Source organism: Procambarus clarkii, chromosome 31 (genome assembly GCF_040958095.1).
Source record: "Procambarus clarkii isolate CNS0578487 chromosome 31, FALCON_Pclarkii_2.0, whole genome shotgun sequence".
NCBI lineage: Eukaryota > Metazoa > Arthropoda > Malacostraca > Decapoda > Cambaridae > Procambarus > Procambarus clarkii.
Window position 1 is genome coordinate 34,222,690 of NC_091180.1, and position 12,673 is coordinate 34,235,362.

The 12,673-nt window shown below is 49.7% G+C and overlaps 1 protein-coding gene across 1 annotated transcript in view; it reads right to left on the minus strand.

Annotated features, from left to right (window-relative positions):
- Nucleotides 1-9,735: 9,735 nt before the first annotated feature.
- The window catches only part of LOC123758931 (mucin-1-like), a 4,003-nt gene continuing 1,065 nt past the window's right edge, over nt 9,736-12,673 (minus strand). Inside the window, exon 3 of the mRNA XM_069334276.1 lies at nt 9,736-11,439. Within this exon, the coding sequence (XP_069190377.1) occupies nt 9,736-11,439 (1,704 nt within the window). The remainder of the gene's footprint in view (nt 11,440-12,673) is intronic.

Genomic DNA, 12,673 nt, shown 5'->3' on the forward strand with positions numbered 1-12,673 from the left:
TGATGACTATGATGACTGAGGCAATTACAATGATAGTGATGGATCTGTTTGGCCAGAAAATGTCATTATAACACATGAACTAAAAAAACCGTGATCAAAATTGACCAAAAGCTGTTCAAGCGTAGGTTAGACACAGTATATATATATATATATATATATATATATATATATATATATATATATATATATATATATATATATATATATATATATATATATGTCGTACCTAGTAGCCAGAACGCACTTCTCAGCCTACTATGCAAGGCCTGATTTGCCTAATAAGCCAAGTTTTCCTGAATTAATATATTTTCTCTAATTTTTTTCTTATGAAATGATAAAGCTACCCATTTCATTTTGTATGAGGTCAATTTTTTTTTATTAAAGTTAAAATTTACGTAGATATATGACCAAACCTAACCAACCCTACCTAACCTAACCTAACCTATCTTTATAGGTTAGGTTAGGTTAGGTAGCCGAAAAAACATTAATTCATGAAAACTTGGCTTATTAGGCAAATCGGGCCTTGCATAGTAGGCTGAGAAGTGCGTTCTGGCTACTAGGTACGACATTATATATATATATATATATATATATATATATATGAATGAGATTGGATGGATATAAATAGGAGCTGCCTCGTATGGGCCAATAGGGCCTCCTGCAGTTACCTTCATTCTAATATTCTTATGATCTGAACAGCTTTTTGTACCAACCCTGACTCAAGCTAGGCTCGTTCATGCGGCGACGCACCCCAAAAGACGCAGGCGTCAAATTTTACGTATTGCATATTCAAATTTAGGTTGTGTTTTCATATATATATATAACGTTATTTCATGTTACAATTTGGTGTATATTGAGGCCCAAAAGTAAGTTGACAATCAGATCAATCAATGAGATCTGGTGACACTGTGACGGTAAAGCGTTGGTGTTCGGCTGTTTCAAAAGCTAGGGGCAGGGCCTCGTCACATAATAAAAAAAAAAGAGAAAAGTTGGTCCTTTCGTCTGTGGTAAGGTAATGGAAAGACACACAAAACACAAGTATATAAACAATGAAATTTTAATTACTCTAGAAAACAAGACATGAATAAAGGCAATCTCATAAAATATGCAGGATAAGTCAACAAACAAAATAACATGAATAATCACTGGCAAATGAAAAGTTACCTAAGACAAGTAAGTTACAGTGATAGCAAAATAAAATATGTAACGGGTGCTGGAATACTGGCTTCGAGCTGCCACCTCCCTTAGTACACGAAAGCCAAGGCTTAGTCTACCAGCGAGAGATGTCAACTGCATGGAGCACTGAGATATTCTGACGAGACTGGCGCACTGCAGCCCAGACGTCGACTTGTGGCGGTGGCGGAGGGCAGGGGCGACGAGACACCAGCCAATCAGCAACAGGCAGGCAGAGGATGAGCAGTTAGCTGGTTACGGCGGTGGCCAGGTGTGTGCTGGGTACGATTTGCTCTCTGGGCAAAACGTTTGGCGATACTTGGTGAACGTATCTTGTATTTTGACGTAATTATGTATGGAAGAGCAGGCTCAATCTCTCTTGAAAGAGATTATCGTCACAACACATATTCTGGAGCTGTTTAATACGTGGGTGAAGCATTGGTTCGAACAGGTCTCACTACAGCTCGAAACCATTTCGATCATCATCGCTTGACAGTCTTGTCAAGCGATTTTCATTCATAAACAGACGGTTTGGCTGTTGAAGTAACGTCAATTTCCCCTCTTGTTCGAACTAGTTGCGTTCGAAATTTACGAAACAAGTGTTTCATTTTCTTCATGTGTTCGAAACACCTAACCTTACCTAACTTAGGCCTTATTATAATGGAAATAGTTATTTTGAAAACTGTATACTAAAAACGCTGTTAAAAAAATTATATATAGGGTGGCTCCCTTAGGCATATAGGTCCCCCCTATGCCTTAGGGGGGCATTGGTATAGGTCTATGCCTCCCCCTAAGGCATATAGCTCTCCTATATCTTAAGAGACCACCACAATAACTTATAGCTCATCCTGCAAGGTTACTTTAATACTACATTGACTGTAATAATACATATAATAATACATGGTTGAAGACTGTAGTAAACTCAGCGTATATGTGCACATAGCAGCTTAATATACATATGTATGAATCACTTCTGGACCACTATAATACCCCACTGACCAACAGCCATATATAATTTAGTCCTGGACATAGCCAATTATACAAGTAAACTGTAGGTATTAATACACCAAGAAATGGGGTATACATCCCCGACCTGAGTATGGCAATACTCAGCTCCGGGGCTTCATAAATGCACTTGTGGAATATTAATACACAAAGAGGAATTACTTTGTGGTTTAAAAAACGCATTCTATCAAATATAGATTGTCTTAATGTATCTTCAAAAATTTATATCCCGTGTCATTTAGTCTTAATTGTTGTACATATTTTATGGTGTCCGGGAGTGTTGCATTAACTTAACAACTGTTGCATTATCTTAACGACTGTTGCTTTGGGCAATTTAAACGCTTGGTGAAGGATTAACTGAAATTGTTGTCTAATTATAGTTGGGTGGTAAAAGGAGATGAAATATTTAAGAAAAAAAGCTTTGGTTCATTTTAGTCAACAAACAGCTATGCAAATCTTGGCATATTAATTACTTGGAAGGTAATGTATATGAATGTAATTTATACGAGAAAATTTGTAGGTAACTAATATGTTTTTTTTGTGTTAAAGAGTTTGTGACTAAAATGTTACAGTTGAGTATGTTATCCTTGCTACACGGTGGTTCATTTATCCTGGTGGTGTAGTGTTCCAGGGATGTGTTCCAGGGCTGTGGAGTGTTCCAGGGCTGTGGAGTGTTCCAGGGCTATGTTCCAGGGCTGTGGAGTGTTCCAGGGCTGTGTAGTGTTCCAGGGATGTGTTCCAGGGCTGTGGAGTGTTCCAGGGCTATGTTCCAGGACTGTGGAGTGTTCCAGGACCGTGTAGTGTTCCAGGACTGTGTAGTGTTCCAGGACTGTGTAGTGTTCCAGGACTGTGTAGTGTTCCAGGGCTGTGTAGTGTTCCAGGGCTGTGTAGTGTTCCAGGACTGTGTAGTGTTCCAGGGCTGTGTAGTGTTCCAGGACTGTGTAGTGTTCCAGGGCTGTGTAGTGTTCCAGGGCTGTGTAGTGTTCCAGGACTGTGTAGTGTTCCAGGACTGTGTAGTGTTCCAGGACTGTGTTCCAGGACTGTGTAGTGTTCCAGGACTGTGTAGTGTTCCAGGACTGTGTAGTGTTCCAGGGCTGTGTAGTGTTCCAGTGCTGTGTAGTGTTCCAGGACTGTGTAGTGTTCCAGGACTGTGTAGTGTTCCATGACTGTGTAGTATTCCAGGGCTGTGTAGTGTTCCAGGACTGTGTAGTGTTCCAGGACTGTGTAGTGTTCCAGGACTGTGTAGTGTTCCAGGACTGTGTAGTGTTCCATGACTGTGTAGTGTTCCAGGGCTGTGTAGTGTTCCAGGGCTATGTAGTGTTCCAGGACTGTGTAGTGTTCCAGGACTGTGTAGTGTTCCAGGGCTGTGTAGTGTTCCAGTGCTGTGTAGTGTTCCAGGACTGTGTAGTGTTCCATGACTGTGTAGTATTCCAGGGCTGTGTAGTGTTCCAGGACTGTGTAGTGTTCCAGGACTGTGTAGTGTTCCAGGACTGTGTAGTGTTCCAGGGCTGTGTAGTGTTCCAGGACTGTGTAGTGTTCCAGGACTGTGTAGTGTTCCATGACTGTGTAGTGTTCCAGGGCTGTGTAGTGTTCCAGGGCTATGTAGTGTTCCAGGACTGTGTAGTGTTCCAGGGCTGTGTAGTGTTCCAGGGCTGTGTAGTGTTCCAGGACTGTGTAGTGCTCCAGGGCTGTGTAGTGTTCCAGGACTGTGTAGAGTTCCAGGGCTGTGTTCCAGGACTGTGTAGTGTTCCAGGACTGTGTAGTGTTCCAGGGCTGTGTAGTGTTCCAGGGCTGTGTTCCAGGGCTGTCTAGTGTTCCAGGACTGTGTAGTGTTCCAGGGCTGTGTAGTGTTCCAGGGCTGTGTAGTGTTCCAGGGCTGTGTAGTGTTCCAGGGCTGTGTAGTGTTCCAGGGCTGTGTAGTGTTCCAGGGCTGTGTAGTGTTCCAGGGCTGTGTAGTGTTCCAGGGCTGTGTAGTGTTCCAGGACTGTGTAGTGTTCCAGGGCTGTGTAGTGTTCCAGGGCTGTGTAGTGTTCCAGGGCTGTGTAGTGTTCCAGGGCTGTGTAGTGTTCCAGGACTGTGTAGTGTTCCAGGGCTGTGTAGTGTTCCAGGGCTGTGTAGTGTTCCAGGACTGTGTAGTGTTCCAGGACTGTGTTGTGTTCCAGGGCTGTGTAGTGTTCCAGTACTGTGTAGTGCTCCAGGGCTGTGTAGTGTTCCAGGACTGTGTAGTGTTCCAGGACTGTGTAGTGTTCCAGGACTGTGTAGTGTTCCAGGGCTGTGTAGTGTTCCAGGGCTGTGTTCCAGGGCTGTGTAGTGTTCCAGGGCTGTGTAGTGTTTCAGGGCTGTGTAGTGTTCCAGGGCTGTGTAGTGTTCCAGGGCTGTGTAGTGTTCCAGGGCTGTGTTCCAGGACTGTGTAGTGTTCCAGGGCTGTGTAGTGTTCCAGGACTGTGTAGTGTTCCAGGGCTGTGTAGTGTTCCAGGACTGTGTAGTGTTCCAGGACTGTGTAGTGTTCCAGGACTGTGTAGTGTTCCAGGGCTGTGTAGTGTTCCAGGGCTGTGTTCCAGGGCTGTGTAGTGTTCCAGGGCTGTGTAGTGTTTCAGGGCTGTGTAGTGTTCCAGGGCTGTGTAGTGTTCCAGGGCTGTGTAGTGTTCCAGGGCTGTGTTCCAGGACTGTGTAGTGTTCCAGGGCTGTGTAGTGTTCCAGGACTGTGTAGTGTTCCAGGGCTGTGTAGTGTTCCAGGACTGTGTAGTGTTCCAGGACTGTGTAGTGTTCCAGCGCTGTGTTCCAGGACTGTGTAGTGTTCCAGGGCTGTGTTCCAGGACTGTGTAGTGTTCCAGCGCTGTGTTCCAGGACTGTGTAGTGTTCCAGGGCTGTGTAGTGTTCCAGGGCTGTGTTCCAGGGCTGTGTAGTGTTCCAGGGCTGTGTAGTGTTCCAGGACTGTATAGTGTTCCAGGACTGTGTAGTGTTCCAGGACTGTGTAGTGTTCCAGGACTGTGTAGTGTTCCAGCGCTGTGTTCCAGGACTGTAGTGTTCCAGGGCTGTGTTCCAGGACTGTGTAGTGTTCCAGGGCGGTGTAGTGTTCCAGGACTGTGTAGTGTTCCAGCGCTGTGTTCCAGGACTATGTAGTGTTCCAGGGCTGTGTTCCAGGACTGTAGTGTTCCAGGGCTGTGTAGTGTTCCAGGACTGTGTAGTGTTCCAGCGCTGTGTTCCAGGACTCTGTAGTGTTCCAGGGCTGTGTTCCAGGACTGTGTAGTGTTCCAGGGCTGTGTAGTGTTCCAGGACTGTGTTCCAGGACTGTGTTCCAGGGCTGTGTAGTGTTCCAGGACTGTGTTCCAGGGCTGTGTAGTGTTCCAGGACTGTGTTCCAGGGCTGTGTAGTGTTCCAGGACTGTGTAGTGTGTCTCAGTTAACCAGTTGGAACAAGGGTGTCCCTATTGTCCCAGTACATCAAATGGATTATCCCAAAGCGTCCCAAAAGAGTGAACTGAGCAGTGGCTGTCAGAGTGTTCCAATAGAGAGTGAGAGGAATGGAGCGTGAGTTGAAGCGTGATAGAGCAAGATAATGGAAGAGTGAGGAAATATGGATGTCATTTGGGAGAATGAGAGAGTGAGAGGGAGAGTAATAAGAGAAAGAGAGTGAGAGGAAACGGCAGATATAAAATGAGAGAACGTAACGAAAACCGGAAATGAGAAGTTATCATATCCTGGTAAATGAAATTTGACTCTTAAGTGATATCAAAGAGCTACGTCTTGAACCTGGGAAGGCATGATCGAGGCCAGAAAACTACGGGCCTTAGAGGCTATATTCGTGCCTCACACCTCACCGACATGGGCTTTACATGCTGGTTAGCATTGTAAATGTCTGGCCACGTCTGTGGTAAAAAATAATAATAATAATCTTATCGCGACAGCAGCGGTTGCGAAACTTTATATAAAGCACGAGTTCGTTCCAGTCTTGAATATGTCCCCACTGTCTTCGCTGGCCCGTCTCCTTGAGGTTACCTTACCTTACCTTATCTAACCTTACCTTACCTTACCTCCCTGCTACTTATTCCATTTCTGGTCAACGGAGAGAAGCAGGTGGCACATGTCTAGATCATCACACCCTCACCACTGAAGTCATGCTGGAGCCTTTACTGTTACGTTGAAAGGAAATATGTTTTCCACAATGGCTCAATTGAATCATCCTCATTGACAACCAAGAGGTGGCAACTGTAACACAAGGCGCTCAGCCGTCGGCAGACTTGTGTGTGAGTTGTGGCACTCTCTACATCTTCACTCTAACGATCGTTCATTGACTTGTATTTGCAACATGTTCCCTCAACAGGGAGGCCTGACGGCTGAGTGGACAGCGCTCGGGATTCGTAGTCCTGAAGTTACTGGGTTCGATCTCCGGCGGAGGCGGAAACAAATTATCAGAGTTGATTTCACTCTGATGCACCTGTTCACCTAGCAGTAAAAAGGTACCTGGGAGTTAGAAAGCTGCTACGGGCTGCTTCCTGGGGGATGTGTAACAAAAAGGAGGCCTGGTCGAGGACCGGGCCGCGAAATCATCTCACGATAGATATATCATACAGCGTGTGTGTACTCAGATACATCATACAGCGTGTGTATACTCACGATATACATCATACAGCGTGTGTGTACTCACGATAGATACATCATACAGCGTGTGTGTACTCACGATACACATCATACAGCGTGTGTATACTCACGATATACATCATACAGCGTGTGTATACTCACGAAGGTACATCATACAGCGTGTGTGTACTCACGATACACATCATACAGCGTGTGTATACTCACGATATACATCATACAGCGTGTGTATACTCACGAAGGTACATCATACAGCGTGTGTGTACTCACGATACACATCATACAGCGTGTGTATACTCACGATATACATCATACAGCGTGTGTATACTCACGAAGGTACATCATACAGCGTGTGTGTACTCACGATACACATCATACAGCGTGTGTATACTCACGATACACATCATACAGCGTGTGTATACTCACGATACACATCATACAGCGTGTGTATACTCACGATACACATCATACAGCGTGTGTATACTCACGATACACATCATACAGCGTGTGTATACTCACGATACACATCATACAGCGTGTGTATACTCACGATACACATCATACAGCGTGTGTGTACTCACGATAGATACATCATACAGCGTGTGTGTACTCACGATATACATCATACAGCGTGTGTATACTCACAATATACATCATACAGCGTGTGTATACTCACGAGAGCTACACCCCATGTGTCCTCCCCTCCCATCAGCGGCCCCAACAACACCCCAGACACAATTTATGTACGGAGCCGCTTGTGCAATAAACCTATCATCCAGCAAGGGTCAGATCTGGCCCAGATACACCCGGGCCAGAAGCCAACCCTTGAAAGAAGATGAAAGACAATGAAAGAAGCTCACTTCCTTCACCAAGGTCACACACACACACACACACGATCCCATATATACGTCCTAATGGCCGACTAGTGTGTGTGTGTGTGTGTGCGTGTGTGTGTGTGTGTGTGTGTGTGTGTGTGTGTGTGTGTGTGTGTGTGTGTGTGTGTGTGTGTGTGTGTTCTCACCTATTTGTGCTTGCGGGGGTTGAGCTTTGGCTCTTTGGTCCCGCCTCTCAACTGGCAATCAACTGGTGTACAGATTCCTGAGCCTACTGGGCTCTATCATATCTACATTTGAAACTGTGTATGGAGTCAGCCTCCACCACATCACTTCCTAATGCATTCCACCTGTTAACTATTCTGGCACTGAAAAAGTTCCTTCTAACGTCCCTGTGGCTCATTTGGGTACTCAGTTTCCACCTGTGTCCCCTTGTTCGCGTCCCACCAGTGTTGAATAGTTCATCCGTGTTTACCCGGTCGATTCCCCTGAGGATTTTGTAGGTTGTGATCATGTCTCCCCTTACTCTTCTGTTTTCCAGTGTAGTAAGTTGCATTTCCCGCAGCCTTTCCTCGTAACTCATGCCTCTTAGTTCTGGGACTAGCCTAGTGGCATACCTTTGGACTTTTTCCAGCTTCGTCTTGTGTTTGACAAGGTACGGGCTCCATGCTGGGGCCGCATACTCCAGGATTGGTCTTACATATGTGGTGTACAAGATTCTGAATGATTCCTTACACAGGTTCTTGAACGCCGTTCTGATGTTAGCCAGCCTCGCATATGCCGCAGACGTTATTTTTTTAATGTGGGCTTCAGGAGACAGGTTTGGTGTGATATCAACTCCTAGATCTTTCTCTCTGTTCGTTTCATTAAGTACTTCATCTCCTATTCTGTATCCTGTGTCTGGCCTCCTGTTTCCACTGCCTAGTTTCATTACTTTGCATTTACTCGGGTTGAACTTCAACACCCATTTGTTGGACCATTCACTCAGTCTGTCTAGGTCATCTTGTAGCCTCCTACTATCATCCTCTGTTTCAATCCTCCTCATAATTTTTGCATCATCGGCAAACATTGAGAGAAACTAGTCTATACCCTCTGGGAGATCATTTATATATACCAGAAACAGTATAGGTCCAAGGACTGACCCCTGCGGGACTCCACTTGTTACGTCTCGCCAATCTGAGACCTCACCCCTCACACAGACTCGTTGTCTCCTGTTGCTTAGGTACTCCTCTATCCAATGGAGTACCTTCCCTTTCACTCCAGCCTGCATCTCCAGCTTTTTCACTAGCCTCTTGTGTGGCACTGTATCAAAGGCTTTTTGACAATCCAAAAATACGCAGTCCACCCACCCTTCTCTTTCTTGCCTTATTTTTGTTGCCTGGTCGTAGAATTCAAGTAACGCAGTGAGGCAGGACCTGCCATCCCTGAACCCATGTTGATGCTGTGTTACAAAGTTCTTTCGCTCCAGATGCTCCACTAGCTTTCTTTGCGCAATCTTCTTCATCTGCTTGCATGGTATGCAGGTTAGGGACACTGGCCTGTAGTTCAGTGCCTCCTGTCTATCCCCTTTCTTGTATATCGGGACTACGTTAGTTGCTTTCCAAATATCTGGCAGTTCCCCTGTTGCCAGTGATTTGATATACACTATGGAGAGTGGTAGGCATGTGTGTGTGTGTGTGTGTGTGTGTGTGTGTGTGTGTGTGTGTGTGTGTGTGTGTGTGTGTGTGTGTGCAGGATGGGGGGGGGGGAACGGCGTGGCGTAATTCTACAGCTCAAATGTATATTTAATGAAGGAACAGGAAATATAAATATAATTTATGTAAATAATCGAAGACACACGTCTTTCTTGTCCAAAGATTCGCCTCTTTGAGCCATTAACGGCGTTCTTCGCTAAACTATGCGCATATATTGACCCTAATGAACGCATTAACGTCATTCGCAATCAAATGCGTCGGCCGCTTCCAGGAGCTGACAAATAAATAAGAAGTTCCACGGGCTGCTTCTGGAAGCTTCGCTGAGTGACTATAATTGCTCATTAATGGCCTACTGAAACACACGTTAAATGGTCAGTGGCCATTGGTCAGGCGGGAGAGGTATTGTAACGGGGGGGGGGGGTAGTGAGTGTGTTAGGGAAGGTGGGTGGTAGAGTGCGCGGCAGTGCGGTAGAGTGCGCGGCTGTGCGGTAGAGAGCGGGGCGGTGCGGTAGAGAGCGGGGCGGTGCGGTAGAGTGCGCGGCTGTGTGGTAGAGTGCGCGGCTGTGCGGTAGAGAGCGGGGCGGTGCGGTAGAGTGCGCGGCTGTGCGGTAGAGTGCGCGGCTGTGCGGTAGAGAGCGGGGCGGTGCGGTAGAGTGCGCGGCTGTGCGGTAGAGAGCGGGGCGGTGCGGTAGAGTGCGCGGCTGTGCGGTAGAGTGCGCGGCTGTGTGGTAGAGTGCGCGGCTGTGCGGTAGAGAGCGGGGCGGTGCGGTAGAGAGCGGGGCGGTCCGGTAGAGTGCGCGGCTGTGCGGTAGAGAGCGGGGCGGTGCGGTAGAGTGCTCGGCTGTGCGGTAGAGTGCGCGGCTGTGCGGTAGAGAGCGGGGCGGTGCGGTAGAGTGCGCGGCTGTGCGGTAGAGAGCGGGGCGGTGCGGTAGAGTGCGCGGCTGTGCGGTAGAGTGCGCGGCTGTGCGGTAGAGTGCGCGGCTGTGCGGTAGAGTGCGCGGCTGTGCGGTAGAGTGCGCGGCTGTGCGGTAGAGAGCGGGGCTGTGCGGTAGAGTGCGCGGCTGTGCGGTAGAGTGCGGGGCGGGGCGGTAGAGTGCTGGGCGGGGCGGTAGAGTGCGCGGCGGGGCGGTAGAGTGCGCGGCGGGGCGGTAGAGTGCGCGGCTGTGTGGTAGAGTGCGCGGCTGTGCGGTAGAGTGCGGGGCGGGGCGGTAGAGTGCGGGGCGGGGCGGTAGAGTGCGGGGCGGGGCGGTAGAGTGCGGGGCGGCGCGGTAGAGTGCGGGGCGGCGCGGTAGAGTGCGGGGCGGTGCGGTAGAGTGCGCGTCGGTGCGGTAGAGTGCCCGTCGGTGCGGTAGAGTGCGCGTCGGTGCGGTAGAGTCCGGGGCGGGGCGGTAGAGTGCGGGGCGGTGCGGTAGAGTGCGGGGCGGTAGATTGCGGGGCGGAGCGGTAGAGTGCGGGGCGGTAGAGTGCGGGGCGGTGCGGTAGAGTGCGGGGCGGTAGATTGCGGGGCGGAGCGGTAGAGTGCGGGGTGGTAGATTGCGGGGCGGAGCGGTAGAGTGCGGGGCGGTGCGGTAAAGTGCGGGGCGGTGCGGTAGAGTGCGGGGCGGTAGATTGCGGGGCGGAGCGGTAGATTGCGGGGCGGAGCGGTAGAATGCGGGGCAGTAGAGTGCGGGGCGGTAGATTGCGGGGCGGAGCGGTAGAGTGCGGGGCGGTGCGGTAAAGTGCGGGGCGGTGCGGTAGAGTGCGGGGCGGGGCGGTGTGGTAGAGTGCGGGGCGGTGCGGTAGAGTGCGGGGCGGGGCGGTGTGGTAGAGAGCGGGGCGGTGTGGTAGAGTGCGCGTCGGTGCGGTAGAGTACGGGGCGGGGAGGTAGAGTGCGGGGCGGGGAGGTAGAGTGCGGGGCGGGGCGGTAGAGTGCGGGGCGGTAGAGTGCGCGGCGGTGCGGTAGAGTACGGGGCGGGGAGGTAGAGTGCGGGGCGGGGCGGTAGAGTGCGGGGCGGTGCGGTAGAGTGCGGGGCGGTGCGGTAGAGTGCAGGGTGGTGCTGTAGAGTGCGGGGCGGTGCGGTAGAGTGCGGGGCGGTGCGGTAGAGTGTGGGATGGTGCGGTAGAGTGCGGGGCGGTGCGGTAGAGTGCGGGGCGGTGCTGTAGAGTGCGGTGCTGTAGAGTGCGGGGCGGTGCGGTAGAGTGCGGGGCGGGGCGGTAGAGTGTGGGGTGGTGCGGTAGAGTGCGGGGCGGTGCGGTAGAGTGCGGGGCGGTAGAGTGCGGGGCGGTGCGGTAGAGTGTGGGGTGGTGCGGTAGAGTGCGGGGTGGTGCGTTAGAGTGCGGGGCGGTGCGTTAGAGTGCGGGGCGGTGCGTTAGAGTGCGGTGCGGTGCGGTAGAGTGCGGGGCGGTAGAGTGCGGGGCGGGGCGGTAGAGTGTGGGGTGGTGCGGTAGAGTGCGGGGAGGTGCGGTAGAGTGCGGGTAGGTAGAGTGTAGGGCGGGGCGGTAGAGTGCGGGGCGGGGCGGTAGAGTGCGGGGCGGGGCGGTAGAGTGCGGGGCGGGGCGGTAGAGTGCGGGGCGGGGCGGTAGAGTGCGCGGCGGCGAGGTAGAGGGACTGACAGCACAGCGCGAAGGTTCATTAAGAGATATCATTGATGTCACTAACGTAACTACCGTAAGACATCAATTCGTCAACTCTCACAAAGTCTGACCCTAGAAACTAATTAATTTGATGAGCTTATTTATTTATATTAGGAATATGCACTATGTGGCATGTTGCAATCTCAAATTAGTTGCAGAATTGAACTGGGGCCAGCTGTATAGCAGAGCCTTCATATAGCTGGTTGACCTAGTTCCACCCACATCTACGTGTTATCTTGAGGTTATCTTGAGATGATTTCGGGGCTTAGCGTCCCCGCGGCCCGGTCCTCGACCAGGCCTCCTTTTTGTTACACATCCCCCAGGAAGCAGCCCGTAGCAGCTGTCTAACTCCCAGGTACCTATTTACTGCTAGGTAACAGGGGCATCAAGGTGAAAGAAACTGCCCATTTGTTTCCGCACTTTTGTATTTGTAAAATTTATGTGTATATGGGTGCGTATGTATATGTATGTATGTGTATAAATTATATGTGGAAGCTGATCAGAATTACATTTCACCATTGTAAATGCATATTAATGATACTATGTAAAGAACACATCGACCACTTTATGTAGGGCAGACGTAAATATGTGTATCTATGTGTTTATGCCTGTAGGTTAGCTTAGCATTTTAAAAGCACTACAATCACCTTCTGTGGTTGATTGTTCAATAAATCCCTGAACTATATGTTTAACAGATCTCTCACACTGTCCGTGGAGGACAGAAGAAAATGTATATATGCTGGTTAGCATTGTAAAT